Genomic DNA, 19,385 nt, shown 5'->3' with positions numbered 1-19,385 from the left:
GTTGTTGTTGTTGTTGTTGTTGTTGTTTCCTATTCTCTCACGTGCACGCCTTAAGTATGAAGCTCACTGCGTTCGCTATAAAGGTGTCTCATGGTTCTAAAGGGGGTCGAAGGCATTTAAAAATATCTCAGGATCTCAAAAGAGGTCTGAAGGGCCGATGGTGTCCAGAGGACCATATGGGGTCTAAAGGGTACGTTCCACTTGTAGTAAGGCTCAAGCGGTCTCGGCGGTCTAAAGGTTTAAAAGGTGTGTTCCAATAGTATACCTACATAATTAATAGACGGAGTAACTGCGTAACTGACGTTCAAATGGTACGTAATTAAGAGATGTGTTGTTACGTGGGTCGACCGAGGCTTTCATGGCCAGCTGCTTCACCGAGTTTTTCGTTTTGAGCTCACCTGCACTTTAGTCGGGTGGACTTGTGCGATCGAGCAGTGTCCATAGGGAAGTCAGTCAATCAGTGAGCACTTCAGTCATTATCGCTTGAACCAAGCACATGATTTTGATGAAACTTGGCCACAAGTTTCATATTTGATGCTTAACGAAGGTTTATTGACTGCATCAAAATCTGTGCTCTTTAACAGGTTGAAATTTGGCCTAAAACGCCAAAAATCCCTACCTTAACCAACAGGGAGCGTTGCATCAGCAGCACAGCCACATCCTCAGTCAAAAACATAACCTGGAACCTGTAAAAGCATCACATGTAAACATGTATCACTGTAATCAGCATGAGAGGGCTTCCATTCAACCAATCACGTGACTAGTTTCTGCACATGAACAAAATGTCAATATTTTATGACTTAATTGACTGTTGCTCCTGATCCTGGTTAGCTTCAGGACCTGTGGTCCTATTTTTATTATTATTATTTTTGTATCGTGATTGTTGTCCACACTGGACTTGTGCTGCTCATTACTGTTAGTCTAATCATCTCTTGGGGGCTTCAACAGACCAAATGCTTTGAACGATGCCCCCCTACAGGATGTGCACTCTCCATTATTAGACTATTATAGACTTTCTAATTTCATATGTGCATGTTTTAATATTTATCATGAATGTTTGATCTAATGTGTTGTGTTTCCTTCAGCAGGTGCTCTACCTGAGGAATTGAAGTGAGTATATGTGGGTTTTGAAGTTGCGGATATTACCTCTTGTGTGCTCTAACGTGGCGAGAGAGGGCATAAAACTTCATCGTGCCTGGGGGTTTCCGGAGGACTTTCGGCTCTTCAATAAAGAACTCCCCCATTTAGGTGGCATTCACGGCCTGCTTTATTCCTTCGGTGCTTTCTTTGGAACGACAGCAATGGCGGAGCAGCGCTACTGTGTGGACTATGCACGGAGGGGCATGGCCGGCTGCAAAAAGTGCAAGGAGAAGATCACGAAAGGGTTGCCGCGAATTGGCAAGATCATACCAAACCCTTTCAGCGATGGTGGTGGGGAGATGAAGGAATGGTACCATATCCGATGCGTGTTTGAGAAGCTAGAGCGTTCACGTCCAAACACTAAGCGCATTGAAGCACTGTCTGACCTGGAAGGAAATGAGGTTTTGGAGGATTCTGAGAAAGAACTCATCCTGCAGCTTATAAAAGGTAGAGACTTAAATGGTAATGAACAATACTGTGTACTCTTAGGTTTTGTAGAATGTGCATTGAACGTCGGAGGTGTTCCTCGATTTATGGCAGCATCTGTGACTTTTATACAAGGTCCAGTGAAAAGGAAAACCGAGTCGATAGAGGTTAGTGGGGCACCGTTCTGGCAGTGGGACAGTGGAACGACCCTTGAACACAAGGGGATTAATTTCAGTACATTTGAGGAGAAGAGGGGAGGAAATGCAATCTGCAAGTAACAGGGTTAATTGGGCTAGAAAAGATCACCCTTTGGGGTTGGGGGGGGGGCACGAGATGGTGGTGCACCACTTTCTTGAAGCTCTTCGGGGGAGAGTGTTTTTAAGCCACCTCAGATAAGCAGTTCCATAAATGTGTTTATTTTGTTGATGGCCACTTTGTTGAATCATGGGGTCCAGTTTGTTAACGATGTGCAGTTAACATAGTGCATGGCTCTCGCACATTTACATTACATGGGCAAAAGTATGTGGACATTTGGAGTTGGTCTCCCTTTTTCTGCAAAAACAGCCTCCACTCTTCTGGGAAGGGTTTCCACTAGATGTTGGAACATTGCTGTGGGGATTTCCTTCCATTCAGCAACAAGAGCATTCGTGAGGTTGGGCACTGATGTTGGTCGATTTAGGTCTGGCTCACAGTCGGTGATGCCATTCATCCCAAAGGTGTTCGATGGGTTTGAGGTCAGGGCTCTGTGCAGGCCAGTCAAGTTCTTCCACACCGATCTCAACAAACCATTTTTGTATGGACCTCGCTTTGTGCACGGGGGCATTGTCAGCTGAAACAGGAAAGGGCTTTCACCAAACTGTTGCCACAAAGTTGGATCGTTTAGAACAGTGTTTCTCAAGGTAGGGCGTGGCAATATTTTGGTGGGGCATAAGGATTCAGAATTAATGAATCTATATATGATCGCTTTCATAGCTTTGCACTTTCAAATTTTCAAAAGTTTGAAGCTGCGACTGATGCCTCATAGCGTCTTAACTAAAAACTGCTTCACCGCGCCCTTGTTAGCCAATCCGCCGGTAAGGTGTGCCCTTGATCAATTCAATGCTGTTATGTCACGATGACTCGCTTTTCATCAAGGGGAATTCCTTATATGTAGTATATACTGTAGTGTCTCCAATCGTGGTGGGGCGTACGATTTTTTTTTTTTCAAAATCAAAGTGGGGCGTGGGACAAAAAAGGTTGAGAAACACTGGTCTAGAATGTCGTTGTATGCTGTAGCGTTAAGATTTCCCTTCACTGGAACTAGGGCCGAGCACGAACCATGAAAAACAGCCCCAGACCATTATTCCTCCTCCACCAAACTTTACAGTTGGCACTATGCATTCGGGTATGTAGTGTTCCCCTGGTATCCACCAAACCCAGATTCGTCCGTCGTATGCCAGATGGTGAAGCGTGATTCATCACTCCAGAGAATGTTTTTACTGCTCCAGAGTCCAATGGTGGTGAACTTTACACCACTCCAGCCAACGCTTGGCCTTGGAAACCCATTTCGTGAAGCTCTCGACCAACAGTGTTTGTGCTGACGTTGCTTCCAGAGTCAGGTTGGAATTCAGTAGTGAGTGTTGCAACCGATGACAGACGATTTTTCGCACTACGCGCTTCAGCACTCGGCGATCCCGTTCTGTGAGCTTGTGTGGCCACCCACTTCATGACTGAGCTGCTGTTGCTCCTAAACGTTTCCACTTCACAATAGTAGCACTTACACGTGACCAGGGCAGCTCTAGCAGGGCAGAAATTTGACGAACTGACTTGTTGGAAAGGTGGCACCCTATGACGGCACCACGTTGAAAGACACTGAGCTCTTCAGTACAGCCCATTCTACTGCCAATGTTTGTCTATGGAGATTGCACGGCTGTGTGCTTGATTTTATACACCTGTCAGGAATGGGTGTGGCTGAAATATCCGAATCCACTAATTAGAAGGGGTGCCCGCATACTTTTGGCCATGTAGTGTATCTTGTGTGCGTGAAGACCTAACTGACAGTGTTGAAATGCATTCCAAATTGTATTTTTAATTGGTCCTTATTTTCATTGTGGGCTTTCATTGCATTTGATGTTCAAGGAAATCGAGAAACTTTCTTGGTGTTAAGAAGATGTATGGTTGCAGTTAAGCCAAAAATGTAAGATGTGTGTGATTCCACATCATTCACTGAGAATGCGAGCTGTTAGGAAGATGGCCACTTGCTCCTAATAAAACGGGCTCGCTCGAATGATGCAATATTTTCTCTGTATATGTGTGCCTGCACAGACCTTGCTGAAAAGATCGCAGCTTCTCCTGCCCACCGAAAGGCTATGCAGAGCAGGCTCGAGAAATCGAGTCTACTTAATGCCACTGTACCCAGTGCCAGTGCTCCACGGAAATTCTCGGGCTTCTCTGGTGAGCAGCTGCAGACCATAGCCAACAAAATGATGCCAATTTGTTCAATAGTTTTCAGAAGAACAGTCAAAAGCACAATTCGTTAAATGTGGGTTGGAATTCTGTAAATTGTACTCAGACACCACTTGATCGTGCTGCATTGGCATGTGCAGACACTTGGTTAGTAACACTTTTCTCCTCAATTCTGTAAATTCTTCACCGTCGCTTGTGGAGCTGTTTTCTCCCCCTATTTTATTTGTATACAGTGAACTTGCCCAACTCTTATCGGTATTGCAAGCAAGATGTTCTGCCAAGGTAATGCTAAATCGGATGCAGAAGGCTATGGATGTAATATTGAGGAAAGAGCAGCCTATATTTAGAAGGAATACAGGGTATGGAGATTAAATTCCACTCTAAGAACCATTGGATGAATGGAATTCTAGTCTTTTGATGACTGTTGTTGACTTTGAGAAAACATTTCACAGTGTGAACTCGAATGGTACGAGGGAGAGTGCACACCTCCGCCAGGTTGAACAGTTTGTTTTATACCCCACTGACCTTAACTGCATCTGCATCCGGACCTTAACCAAAATCGAATCGGCTTGTTCTTGTCACCTATCCAACTCATCCACCAAGTTTCATCTGAATATCCATAACATTTTGAGATATCCTGCGCAGAGACACAGCAGGGCTGAAAACAAAACCGCCGTCCACCTTCGGTGGCGGAGGTAACGAGGATGCGATGTGAAATAAATTAGAAGCTTGTGGAATACACGGAAAGTTCATCAGAATGATACAGTGGACATAAATGCCATGTGATCTGCAATGGAAAGAAGTTACAACAGGAGTCAGACAGATATGCTGTCTCCACTATTTCTGCTTGTGTTTGACTGAGTATTAAGGAGAAAAACAGAAGATGTCAGATATGGAACACAGTAATCCCTCAAATATTGTGGGGGTTACGTTCCTGGTAAAATGTCACGATAGTTAAAAACCGCAATAGTGGAAACCAAGGGCCATTGGGAAAAGGGGGGTTCGGTTTCTGGGCTTCAAGAAAATATAGAAGGTGGGTGGCAGGTCAGGTCAGGTATGGGAGCATGCGCCGGAGCAGCGCGTCGTGGGTGGTAGCCAGAAATAAACACATCACAATAGAAACTAGAAAGAGCAATCAGAGAATGCATACCCTCTCCAGAACTTGTTTTGTGTGGTGTATATTGTGTGGTATTTATGTACTGGTGCGTCACGTAATTAAAAGGAAACATAATTTAGAACTGCTACTTTATAACTGCTGAAAGTGATGACTGGGTATGTGGACGTCCCGCTTTGATGCAGCCCCGCTTTGATTGGCCACCTTACCCTGACCCATGACATTTTTCATTATTATTCAATTGAATTCAGAATGGGAATAAAATAAAATAAATTCAATTCCAATCAAATGGAAGACCAAATGGGTACAGTCCTGCATTGGAGTCATCAGAAGGAACCCGAACAAGCAAAAAGCAAAGATGAAGTCATCAGGAGGAACCTGGATCAGATTTGGGTTTCAACTGCTACTCCTCTACCCTCAAACCCATCTAGGCACAGCCATGTGAGCCTTTTTTTCAAAAAATAAAAACATCCCAGATCAATAAAATTAAATAACTCTGGCTGCCAGACCATGTGTCCGATCAAGTTGAAATTTAACTCTTGTATTCCACATCAGCACTGGATCATAATTGTGAAGCTTCATGTTGATTCATTAAGCGGTTCCAGAGAAAACATTATTTAATATATTTCTTCAATCCAATGTGGTTGCTAAACCATGTTACCTATGACATCATATGTGTGAACCTTTTGTTCCTCATGGATAGGCAGTCATACATGTAAAGTTTTGCCTCGATACGTTCAGCCACTTCAGAGAAGGTTTTTGAAGGTTTTTAAAAAGTTATTATTTATATATATTTTTAAACAATATGGCTTCCAAATCACGTGACCAATGACATCATCAATTTTTTTTCTTTCTGTGCACCATTTTATGCTTAGATGACCTTCAAAATTTTTCATACTGATCATATGTAGTGTTCTACATATGCAATTATGATGTCATAACGAAGGCACCTATGATGCCATAAAAATCACACTTCTTCCCCATGAGGAGTACTTGCCGCGTGCCAAGTTTCAATTTTTTCCTTGGTGCGGATTCAGAGATACGGAGGTCCAATATTTTTCCGTTTTTCCAATATGGCTGCCACACTACGTGACCTATGATGCTGTAATTATGATTAAAATACTCTACTTGAGTTGTCCTTCATATGGTGAAAATTTTGTCTCAATCCGAAAAGCTGTCATGGAAAAACACGAAAGTTCTGTGTGGACAAACAAACGGACCCAAACACAATACCCTCTCCTTCGGTGAACAAAAACACAACAGTTTTACCTTTTCAATTTATTTCAAAACGGTGAGGTGGGTGAGGGTAAGAATATTACATACTCGTACTGTACTTTGCCTCAAATAGAAAACACAAGATTTAGCTCGGGATGATGATTCTGTTAGAACAGGGAGCGGGATTCAGCAATCAGAAGAATGGCATTAGATTTACAACAAAGTCTCCTGTCAGCATTGCCACAGAGGAGAAGGGGAAGACTATCCTTAACCACCTTGAACTCCGGAGTAGATATTTCCGGCTTGGAGAGGAAGGTACGAGATTGCTTCCTCTTCAAAAATAATCCCGTCTCATCGGCATTAAAAACCTGCTGCGGCATAAATTCCTTCGCCTTGATTAGTTCCATGAGCTGCGGTGGGTAGTTTTTTTCGCAGCATCATGGTCGGCCAATGCCGCTTTCCTTGCTAATTTTACATGATGGAGGGTGAATGTTATTTTGAAGTTCGCAAACCAGCCCATGCTGGCGTGGAACTTGTGGGTAGCTGTGGTTGAACTGGAGCTTTCAGTCCCATGTGCCTCATGGAAATGTTGGTCAATCCGCAATGATTTGTCCCGTATCACTAGTCCACTCAAAGATACTTTTTATCCCCCGCCACGTGGCGGAAGGGGGATATTGTTTCTCTTTGACGCTCGACCCAAGCATTAAGCGCTTTTCCCATCCTTTCAGTATGAGGATCATGGTTCAGGGGACTGGAATGGGACTTTTGTTCTTTCTGGAGCCCTGGTGGCAACATTTGAACGGATATGTGACTCATTTTCAGAGATACACCGCACATTGATTCATTGATCCCGCAATGGCGGCCCACAGATGCTGTACTTTCACCTCAAGCCAGCTGATCTAACAACTCGATCTTTTCGCCCAATGTCATAACCTTTCTCTGCCTTTTGGCACAACTAACATTGTCCATTGCTTTACGTTTGCGGTGCACGAGATTAAAAGTGATGCATGAGAAACAAAAGACTCGCAATGGGAGGTAATTGTACATGCACGGGACGCAAATGATGACCCATCTGAACTCAAAAAACGATTGGTCGAAATAAAATCCCTCGAATGAAATCGGAACATGATTGGTCGAAACCCACGATATTAGAACCTGCAATATTTGAGAGTTTACTGTATACCGGGCTCAAGGTGACCATCTTGAGGAGCTCAGTTTTGTAGATGACATTTGTTTGCCATCTTATACCAAGCAAAGTATTCAAAAGAAAGTGCATAGGCTCCAGGAGTTTGCCCTGTAAGTAGGACTGAAAATCGACACCAACAAAACAAAGCATGAGCCTACACGCATCAAACAATGCTGTCATGTGCAATGACTTGTCCATGTGAAACGTCGACAAATTTACATATCTAGGGTCGATGTGTACTGCAACATGGAAAAGGGGGTGGTTCCTGTTATAAGAAGAATACAGAAAGCAAATCGCTTTTATGAGGATGATAGACATCTGGAAATGGTAAAAAAAAACAAAAAAAAACAATGCAACATAAGAACGAAGTTTCAATTCTTGACAAGAATGTAAAATTGGTTCTACTGTTTGCTGTGAAGCATGGAAAGTCACCAATGTCACTACACAGAAACTAGAATCCTTTATAGCTGTCACTAAAATATTTTGCTCATCTTCTGGCCAGATAGAATGAGCAAGAAGGAGATGGAAAGAATGACTGAAAAGGAAATTAAAATGAGGTGTTTGAGATGGATTGGGGATGTACTGTGTCTGGAAAACAACGTCACAAAAGGTGTGATATGCTGGAATCCTGAAGGCCGAAGAAGGGTTGGATGACCTACAAAGATGTGGCAATAGGTGGAGAAGGAGCTGAGGAAGGTAGAAACCACCTGGACGGCAATCAGTCAGTTGACCAAAGACATAAAACTGGTGTGGGTTCCTCAAGAGGAAACGTTGACTAGCGCAGGTGACTTCCAAATATGTGAGACTCACCGTGTGCCTTCTTTCTGCCTCGTTTCCCTAATTGTGAATGCAGCATCGTGCGGTGCGATTATTGTGCGTTGTCCATTACTCGTAGTAATCGGTGAAGTGCAGTGACGTAACTGCATTTTCTTCAAAGAGTATGTGCCGGTCAGACGTCACTGACTTGCTCATCCTGAAACATGACTGAATCTTCAAATTGTATAACAACTAGCAGGAGTATCCGGCATTGCCTGTGGGGCCTGAAATAATTCCCCACACCTACTAAGGAATGAATCAGGGATCATTTAATATTACCTTTCACATAGCTACAAAGGCTTCGGTATTATAGAGCTATTTAATAAATAATAAACAAATAAGCCCCCCAAAAAACGAACTTTTCTTTCTTCATAATTTTCAAAAATTATTTTTGTCTAAAATGCTCCTCAGGGCTCAAACATGAATCTCTGAAAGTTTGATGAAGATCTGTTCAGCCATCTCTAAGAGAAATGGTGACACACAGTCACACACAGACAAACTGCTCTCGAATCGTATACATTTGTGAAATCGTATCTTTTAAGGTGTAATATTTAATGTTCTTTTTTTTTGCATTCATATTGCATTGAAAAGTCTCTCTGTGAATATAAATCCACGTTCTGATTTTATGTATTTTTTGGGTACATAAAATATAACATGATTAATGTTTATTTGAATTAGGTTATGTATTATCAGACTAAAATCCGCAATTTGGTGTCTGTCTGTCTGTCTGACCACGATACATTCTGTCGTTACTTATCTAATCTCAACCAAACTTGACATGAGGACTCAGGGTCACATGATGGAGGTTGAAGCGACTTCATTCTTGTGAATCATGTGATGTGATTATTGTGTGTTGTCAATTATTCATAGGAATCGGAGAAGTGACGTAACTGCATATGAGGACTAAGGGTCACATGATGGAGGTTGCAGTGACTTAATTTTCCCCCTCTCCAAGGGGGTTTTCCACCTTGGGTGAAATCTGTGTTTTGGTGTATAGATATCTTATCATGGTGTTTTTTCCAAGGCCGCTTCTAATAACAAAACTAGCTGGAATGACATGCAATACAGTGCATACCTCTGCCAGGCTGCGCAGCTTACATTTTGTATCCCACTGATGGGCTGGATCTGGATCCAGACCTGAACCAAAATCGAATCGGCTTGTTCTTGTCACCCAACCAACTCATTCACTTTGTTTTGTCCCTATCTCTCAATGGTGAAGAATCATTTCAGTTCTTGTTTCGGGATCCAGATCTTCACCAAAATCTAATCAATTCGTCCTTGTCACACGCCCAACCTGTATATAAGCGTTGCGCATAAATTTCATCTGAATCCATCAAAGACTTTCTTAAGATATCCTGCTCACAGCCAGACAAACAGACTGGTGAAAACACAGGAGGTAATAACAACACTAACAATAATAACATATTGTTATTAAAAAAACAAAATTAATACGAATAATATCCCCCCTCCCCAAGGGGTTTTTCCTCCTTGGACAAACGCCGTGTTTTTAAATTGCTTATCATAGCATTTTGTGGGTCACCCCTATCAAAGAGAAAAATATTATAAACCACAAACACATATGATTACCATTTTAAACAGTCGCTGCTGCTGTTTAACACTAAACTGAAAGGGAAGAAACCCGACGTTCTTGAGGCATTACATGCTTATCTCATGCCCTACAGACTAACAGACACAAGCTTAGATCTACTGTAATCTATATACCCCAGAGAGGATAAGATAGCCCTTCCTGCCACTCCTGTAGGGAGTGGGTGTACCAGTGATATAAAAGCATCAAATGAAGTGTTGTTCCTTTCACACTTCTTTCTAATTTTGTTTTATTTTTTTTCACAATTTTCTTTTCATTCTAATTCTTGCTTTTTACTCTCTTTTCCCTTTCGTTATATACCTCTTGAGGAAGAAGTGAATTGCAGAAATTTTTCTGTCAGGCTCACATGGCTGTGCCTGGATGGGTTTGAGGGTTGTGGAATAGGGGCTGAAACCCGAATCCTGTCCAGGTTCCTCCTGTTGACTCCTTCCTTGTTCTTAACTTCTTCGGGTTCCTTCTTGGTTTTCCATTTCATTATGTTTGTGCCATATCCTGATGCTCTGTGGACTGTGCCTTCCCGCCGATGGACCTCTGGTAGCTTGTACATGATGATGCGTTGAGCCTGGGGAGTAACTGCTGAAATCTATCTATCTGCGTTCTTCCCAACATCTTTTTTTCGTTGTTCCTTTCACACTTCTTTCTAATTTTGTTTGTTGGGTAGTCGATCTCGAAAAAAAAAAAAAATGTTCAAATTTTTTTTTTTGAGATTTGTTCTACCCTTATTATCTGTATTTAAAATTACCCCCGTGTGCGGGTGACGGTCATCTCTATAATGTTTTTTACTATCATAATCGATGAACCGTTGCCAGATATCTCCTAAAATGACAGACCAGATAGGTTTTGAAAATGGCGACTTTCACAACTTTCGTGACCTCGTGACCTTGACCCTGACCTCGAATCCGGGGAAAAAAATATGTCGTTGGGTATCACTCATCGACCTCTACCCACATACCAAATTTCATCAAGATCGGAAGTAAAAGGTTTTCTTTGTATCGGGAGGTGTTTTTGACCATCTTCCAGGTTACGTGGCGGCCAAACGGGACGGAAATTCAAAAATCTGTCCAGTTAAATACAAGATAATATTTTTACAATCATAATCAATAAACAGTTGCCGAATATCTTATAGAATGGCAGACTAGATAGGTTTTGAAAATGGCGATTTTTTTTTTTTTTTATAACTTACGTGACCTCGTGACCTCGTCCCTGACCTTGAACCCGGACAAAAGTTGTATCGTTGTGCAACACTCATCGACCTCTACCCACATACTAAGTTTCATCAAGATTGGAAAGAAAAATTGTTGACGGACGTACGTACGGACGGACGGACACTTGGTCCGGCTTTATTAGGTCATCTCGGTAGAGATGACCTAAAAATGGCGATTTCAGTTTATGCAATGGCGATTTCGATGAAACTTGGTTGGTCAGTTCATACCATGACCTAGTTGTGAGCAAATGAGAACCGTTGCTGTGGACACCACCGTTGCCTAGCAACGGGACTTTGAAATTTTGGAAAAATCATAAAAAAAATTATTTTTTCGAAAATCAAAAATCGGGCCACGAGCGACTGTGGGCAGTACATTCAGCCATATTGTCAAAAATTTCCATCCGGATCCTATGAAAACTGTCGGAGAAGATAGACTTTGAATGAACCCTGGTTGAAAACAATAAAAATACGAGGTTCGTTATATCTCAGAGACTATGAGTCAGATATACATAAAACTGGTATGGTAGGTTCATGGTATGTCCTAGTTATGTGTGAGAAAGAACCGTTGCTATGGACCCCTCCGTTGCCTAGCAGACTGTTAGGGTTAGGGTTCGCTTGGCTTGGCTAACTTGGCCAAATTCTGGAGTGATGAATCATGCTTCACCATCTAGCATACCACAGACGAATCTGGGTTTGGTGGACGCCAGGAGAATGCCACCTGCCCGAATGCATAGTGCTAACTGTAAAGTTTGGTGGAAGAGGAATAATTGTCTGGGGCTGTTTTTCATGGTTCGGGCTATCTCCCTTAGTTCCAATGAAGGGAAATCTGAACACCACCTAACAGCTTGGCTTGTTTGTTTATTTATTTATTTTCACAATTTTCTTTTCATTCTAATTCTTGCTTTTTCTTCTCTTTCAGCTCTTTTACTGTCTTTCTCTCTTTCATTATCTATCTCTTGATGGAGAAGTGAATTTTTGCAGAAATTTTTCTGTCAGGCTCACTTTGGCTGCACCTGGATAGGTTTGAGGGTAGTGGAGTAGCGGCTGAAACCCGAATCCTGTCAAGGTTCCTCCTATTGACTCCTTCCTTGTTCTTAACTTCTTCGGGTTCCTTCTTGGTCTTCCATTTCATTATGATACATATAGGTATCATATGCAGGGGGGAAGGCTCCTTGGAAGAGAATCCTGTTTTTCCCAGCACTTTCTATTACATGTGCATCACATACAGTACATGTGCAGTGCGAGGTCTGGCAGAATGCAATCACACGATCGAATGGGTTCCTATTCTCTATCCATCGATCCTTTTTTTCGTTGTTCCTTTCAAAATTTAAAGTCTGAGATGATGCAGCCCTGTTTTTTTGGGTGATGAGATTATTATATATCATGCAGAGTCATTGCTTTCGCTGATCTTCAAGTGCTTTGCCCAGATTTCTTCCTTGACACGACTCGAGGATTAATATGTTCCACCAAACAGCCTTCCCAACAAGGTTTCCCTCCAATTACAAATTCATACTTTCCAAACATTTATGTGGACAAATCCTCAAAACACACGATGTGGCTATTTCGCTCACTTTTCTGTAAGCCCTAAGGTCATGCTAACATGCTCCCAGCAGGCTGATAGGATTGCCTAGAAGTAGCATAGTCATATTTGAGCTATTATGAGTTTGATTCCCACCCTCATTATAAATTACTATCCTGGTGCTCTGCAAGTGGGGCATTGCTTCAATGAGTACGACGTTCTTCAGTGGGGAAATTTATTTGGGTGTTCTTTCTGCCGACATTTATTTGTGGATATTTAATATCCCCATGCCACGTGACCAACTCTATGCCTATACTGTGGCCAAATTCTACATTGCTGCCCTGGTTGAGAGCTCCTTTGGCAGCACCTTGCAATGGAGTAGCGACTTACAAGTCAAGGGTAAATTATCAGTCACTGAAATGCACACAACCTGGCCATGGACATTTTGATTATCCCCCAGAGTGGTATAGAAATTATTAATCTCAGTCAGTGGTGAAAATGGTGGTATCAGTCGATATTTAATGGATCACTTGCCCTTTTCAGCTATCCCACTTGATTCTAATGGAGCCAGCAAGCCTGGACCTGGGTCTTCACCACCTGCTCCCTCATCTACTTCTCCACTGACCTCCACAAAGGGCGACCCCACCCATAAGGACTCGTCATTCCGCGAGTTCCGCAAGTTGTGTGCGCTAATTGCTGAGCAGGCAAGCTATAACTCAAAAACCCAGATCGTGCACGACTTCATCCGCAAGGGCACTGGCGGAGGCAAGTTTTTAACTGGCATTGTATACCTTATCTCACTCCAGGAGAGATTGCTTTTAGCAATGATATGGTTGTGTTTGTACACCAGATGGCTTTCGTGGTGATGTTTACCTTACGATGAAGATGCTTTTGCCTGGAGTGGTGAAGTCTGTGTACAATGTGAGTGACAAGCAACTTGTCAAGCTGTTCAGCCGAGTGTTCAACTGCAATCATGATGATATGGTCACCGACCTGGAAAAGGTATGTCAAGACAGAAGATGAGATGTACAAGCATTAATTTTTTGAGCTTTGAACCAGACTACAAATATATCATTTTAACCCCCCCCCCCCACCCCAAACAATTAAATAAGTGGTTCTTTTATTTCTTTGTTCAAGTCGCAACACTACAATAGTGATGGTGAGTAGGGAAAGCAGCAGAAGGTTTGTTCATGTGTGTGTGGTTAACAGGTTGCATGCCCACAGGCAATTGCAGTTGTAGATGAGGACATACCTTTAACTTACTTTCAAGATGAGGGCCAGTTGTACATATGCATTGATGACTGTGCAAATTGTGAGCTAGAGGTGGAAACGTTATGACTTGTACACTACATGGCCAAAAGTATGCTGACACCCCTTCTAATTAGTGGATTCAGCTATTTCAGCCGCACCCATTGCTGACGGGTGTATAAAATCGAGCACACAGACGTGCAATCTCCATTGACAAACATTGGCAGTAGAATGGGCTGTACTGAAGAGCTCAGTGTCTTTCAACGTGGTGCCGTCATAGGGTGCCACCTTTCCAACAAGTCAGTTCATCAAATTTCTGCCCTGCTGGAGCTGCCCCGGTCACCTGTAAGTGCTGTTATTGCGAAATGGAAACGTCTGGGAGCAACAACAGCTCGACTTTGAAGTGGTAGGCCATACAAGCTAACAGAATGGGACTGCCGAATGCTGAGGTGCGTAGCGTGGAAAAATCGTCTGTCATCGGTTGCAACACTCACTGCCGAGTTCCAAAGAGCTTCTGGAAGCAACGTCAGTACAAACACTGTTCGTCGAGAGCTTCTTAAAATGGGATTCCATGGCCGAGAAGTCGCACACAAGCCTAAGATCATCATGTGCAATGCCAAGGGTCGGCTGGAGTGGTGTTAAGCTCATTGACATTGGATTGGAGCAGTGGAAATGCGTTCTCTGGAGTGATGAATCATGCTTCACCATCTGGCATACCACAGACGAATCTGGGTTTGGTGGATGCCAGGAGAATGCCACCTGCCCGAATGCATAGTGCTAACTGTAAAGTTTGGTGGAAGAGGAATTAGTGTCTGGGGCTGTTTTTCATGGTTCGGGCTATCCACCTTAGTTCCAATGAAGGAAAATCTGAAAGCTACAGCATACAACGACATTCTAGACAATTCTGCGCTTCCAACTTTGTGGCAACAGTTTGTGGAAGGCCCTTTCCTGTTTCAGCATGATAATGCCCCCATGCACAAAGTGAGGTCCAAACAGAAATGGTTTGTCAAGATCAGTATAGAAGAACTTGACTGGCCTGCACAGAGCCCTCGCCTCAACCACATAGAACACCTTTTGGGATGAATTGGAACGCCGACTGCGAGCCAGACGAAATCGCCACATCAGTGCCCAACCTCACCAATGCTCTTATAGCTGAATGGAAGTTAATCCCCACAGCAATGTTCCAACATCTCTTGGAGAGCCTTCCCAGAAGAGTGGAGGCTGCTATAGCACCAAAGGGAGGACCAACTCCCCATTAATGGCCTTGATTTTGGAATGAGATGTTGGACAAGCAGGTGTCCACATACTTTTGGCCACGTAGTGTACATTGTAGTTTTTTTTTTGTTTGTTTTTGTTAGCTTAAAGTTAAGAATATCTATTAATGTGAATTGTTTTTCTGTGTTGCCAAGTGATTGAAATCTTGTGTTTGTTGGTTAAATTGAATAATTTTGTATGTATGTATCAATATATATATATATATATATATATATATATATATATATATATATATATATATATATATATATATATATATATATATATATATATATATATATATATATATTTTTTTTCTTCAAAAGATTGAGGTTTATGGATGAGCAAGATGAGAGAGTAAAAAGCCAATGAGTCGGAAGTGGAGCCACAGCTTCATACAATAATCTGGGGAATTGATTAACATAGAAAGAAGAACTAATCTTGCTCTTGAAGACTAGAATCAGTCGACAGGTATAACAATGGACGAACTCAACAGGGCATTGATTGAGGTTTTGCTAACCACTGTGGGAAATGCAAGAAGCTTACGTTTCAGGTGCTAACCCTTTGTTGGAGTAAAATACTCCTCTTTTGCAGTTTTGCCTTGCTTCACACAACAGTTTGCATACCTTCATCAACATTCTGTTGATGAGAGACAGACACGAATATAGACAAGTAAGAGGGGTTGGGTTAGCTTGGGTAGGGTTAGGATGGCCAAGAGGAATGCACACTCACCTCTTAGCTCTCTAACCTGTTTTCAAATCTTGGCCTGGCAATATCCTGATGTTGGTGTTTTGCATGTAGGGCGAGCATCAATGTGTGTGCCACCCGTCGGATCGACATTAATCTGGAAATCCGATCTGCAAACATTAGTTGGTCTATGTTTAATGATCCCACAATGTCCTTCGCGAAGAGTAGGTGAGCTATCTCCAGTACCCTGAACAAATTATACATTTCTGCTCTAATCTAATCGACAGGGGGCACTGCATCAGCAGCATAGGCGGACCACCCAGCAAGATATGCTACCAGTAGCTATGTGCTGTATACGAAAGAAGAAGACCATTCCAAATTCAACCGTAATAAAAACAGTGGGGCAAGGCCCCTGGCCGTTCACCTGGTTGAACAATCATTCTGAGGAGGAAGTCAATGTGGGACAGACTCAGTAAAATGTACCTACCAATGTTATAGCATATACCAATTTTGGGGAACAACAACCAAGCCCTCCCCCCACCCCTCCCGCATAAATCCCCTTCGACCACGATTATTATTATTTAATTTTTTTTAAATAGTGTGACCAAAATTTGGTACATTGCAGGTAATGAAGGTTGTGGTCAAGTTTCATCAAAATTGCATGTGAAGTTTCAGAGTAGAAGTTGCAAGTATTTATGGACAGACGACGCACCATCCCATAAGCTCACCTGGACCAAGATTCCAGGTGAGCTAAAAATGGATGAAACTGGATATTACGATGCAGTTTGATGCATGTGAAAGAAAATTTCTGTTTTGTTGACATTATTTATTTATTTCCAGGTATCACCTGTGACATATGATGTCATATTTAATGCAAATAGCATCCCCACAAGAAAAAGCAGTGTTACCTGGCTTACAGAGACCAAATTATGACAATTTGGTCTCTTTAAATGACAATTCCATAAAATTGTGGTAATTCCAGAAATGATAAAGGATGATATCAACAATAAAACTTTAATCACAGAAGGAAGTCGAAGAGCACGTTTGAAAGCACATATCGATTGATTCGAGGTGATGGCAAGATTGTAGACACGAGAAAGTGAAGTACTACTGTGTACGGAATCCAGGAAAGAGGATGGTGAGGTGGTCTTTGGATTGGTAAAGCTCGTGATGCCACACAACCAATGGAATAGAGTGCAACCTTGCATATTTGTCAGTCTGTGTGGAAATGCGAGTGGAATGGAAGTGAAAACTTGCCTTTTTGAAATTGCTCATACTTTCTGTCCAATACGGATTTTGACGACACTAAAACAAGTCCATGGGTTTTCGGAAACAAAATGGGCCAAACCTATGAAATGCGGGTCACTTGCCATATAAATAATAAGACGCGCCAAAGACATAGAAGTGGGGAATTAACCAAACCTTAAGGACAGATTCTTTATTAGTCTGGAAAAACAACAACATAAAATTGAGCCAGATTTTTTTTTTCTTTTTTCGATGCATGTTCCTGAATTTATTTGCACAAGGTATTGGTTTGGTTGAGGGAGTAAGGAGGGGGGGTGGTGTCAGATTGGATCGGAGCATGTCATTCATCGACTCGTGTTTTCTAGCAAATCACCTACATTCGGAAAGATACTCCTCTGCTCAACTTTGTGTGTGAAGTCGTAAGGGGCATTGCTGTTCATCTGTTTTTGTGACTGTGTTGGAGTGAGGTGGTTCTTTAGATCTGACAAAATGTTCATGAAGTGGTAAACGTGTGTGTGTGTGTGTGTGTGTGTGTGTGTGTGTGTGTGTGTGTGTGTGTGTGTGTGTGTGTGTGTGTGTGTGTGTGTGTGTGTGTGTGTGTGTGTGTGTGTGTGTGTGTGTGTGTGTTTAGGGAGATGTTCCTGAGACCGTGAGGTTATTTTTTGAGGCGAGTAAAAATTGCCCACGTGCAGCCAAGAGCCATTTGAGCCTGCAGGAGGTCGATATAGCACTCACTCAACTCTCACAGCTCACAAAGGAGGAGGAACAGCAACAAGCTCTGCATGATATTGCTTCACGGTCTGTTTGTCTTTTCCTTGCTTGTACAACCATTGCATTTTCACATTTTAAAAATGCCGATTTTGCATCTGCTTTGCGCATGTCTCTCTGTTCGCCTAGTTTTCCATTCTGTTCAAAAAAGGACTGACAACCTTTGTCAGCTCGGCTAGAGAGATGCCAGGTTAAAAAAAAATACAGTAAAAAATCTCAGTTGGCCAGTTAACGATGTCAAAAATACTGGTTTCGCCAGACAGATTCTGCCAAAGTACTCATCCTGTCATGTATATTATTTTTGTATGTTTTCTTTTTTGTTATACTGTGTATTAATTATGAGCAAATACAACCCATCGCTTCACTGATGGAAATACTGAGGGATGTAGAGGAAGAAGGGGGGAGTGAGGTGGGGCGAGGGAGTGAGGAGGTGGGGAGGGGGTATCAGATCTGATCTCAAAATATAATAAAAGCAGATCGCACAAAAAGGTGAAACAATGCGATCTCGTGTAAAACAAACAAACAAAAAAAAACATTTTCAGCGGGTGTACTGGATTACACAGAGGTACCACATGAGACTCTGGGGCCCGCACCACAGGTGTGTGGGGTCTGAACTTTGTACTTTGATCCATCGACCAGTTGTTAAAAGGAGAACAGGATGTATTTTTGATTGTGTTTAGCAGTGACAGTGCGTGCCAAACACTGTATGTAGTGCAGGTGACTGAATTGCCATTCACTTCACCTTACCATGTCGCTCACTCGGCACTGCTGCATCGTAAAAAGACGTGTGTGAACACTGTGGTTCCACACCGCAGGTCTCTCTCAAAATACCACCTGAGAAAATAGAGTAAACCCTCCAGTGTCGTGGAGGTTAGGTTCCTGGAAAATGCCGCGATAGTTAAAACTGTGATCGTGGAAACCAAGGGCCAATGGGAACAGTGGGGTTCAGTTCCTGGACTTCGAGAAAATATCGAAGAAGATTGACTGCAGCCATAAATAAACGCATTACAATTGAAATACACATGTAAATGTATAAAGCATGTTAACATTGAAATAAACATGTAAATACAATAAATACACTGTATGTAAAATAAAAACACAAGACTTTGACCTTTTTTATTTATTACAAAACAGAAAGGTGGAGGAGGGTAAGAACATTACGTACCCGCATTGTACTCTGCCACCATAAATAGAAACCACAAGATTTATCTCAGGATGATGCTGCGAGAGAGGAGAGGGTGGAACGGGGGAAGGGTGAGTGGGGAATGCGATTGAAAAAGCAGCATTAACGATACGACAGTCGCCTACAGCATTGCCACAATGGAAAAGGGTAACAGTAACACGATCCTTAACCCCCTCAGCTTGAATCCCCATCTTCTCTGCTTGGACAGGAAGCTGCAAAGTACGGCATCCTCTCTTCCAGAATATTCCCGTCTCGTCTTTTAAAAACCTGCTTCGGCACCTCGATTTGTTTTGTGAGCCACTGTTGGGGATTCAAGTCCGGGTGTCAGA

At 42.4% G+C, this 19,385-nt stretch overlaps 1 protein-coding gene across 8 annotated transcripts in view; it reads left to right on the top strand.

The window, feature by feature from the left end:
• The window catches only part of LIG3 (DNA ligase 3), a 45,755-nt gene that overhangs the window by 3,614 nt on the left and 22,756 nt on the right, over window positions 1–19,385 (top strand). For 3 of the 8 annotated variants that reach the window (XM_085899429.1, XM_085899430.1, XM_085899426.1), the window contains exons 2-6: window positions 1,089–1,587; window positions 3,871–3,999; window positions 13,215–13,436; window positions 13,522–13,673; window positions 17,737–17,903. In XM_085899429.1, coding sequence (XP_085755555.1) covers window positions 1,119–1,587; window positions 3,871–3,999; window positions 13,215–13,436; window positions 13,522–13,673; window positions 17,737–17,903 — 1,139 coding nt within the window. In that variant the 5' untranslated portion in view covers window positions 1,089–1,118. Of the gene's footprint in view, window positions 1–1,085; window positions 1,588–3,870; window positions 4,000–13,214; window positions 13,437–13,521; window positions 13,674–17,736; window positions 17,904–19,385 lie in introns of all 8 variants that reach the window. The other 5 variants (XM_085899431.1, XM_085899433.1, XM_085899434.1 and 2 more) reach the window with 5 other exon arrangements.

This window comes from Eptatretus burgeri, chromosome 10 (genome assembly GCF_056783735.1).
Source record: "Eptatretus burgeri isolate ZD-2024b chromosome 10, Ebu_testis_v1, whole genome shotgun sequence".
Taxonomy (NCBI): domain Eukaryota; kingdom Metazoa; phylum Chordata; class Myxini; order Myxiniformes; family Myxinidae; genus Eptatretus; species Eptatretus burgeri.
This window is presented reverse-complemented; position numbering and strand designations above follow the sequence as displayed.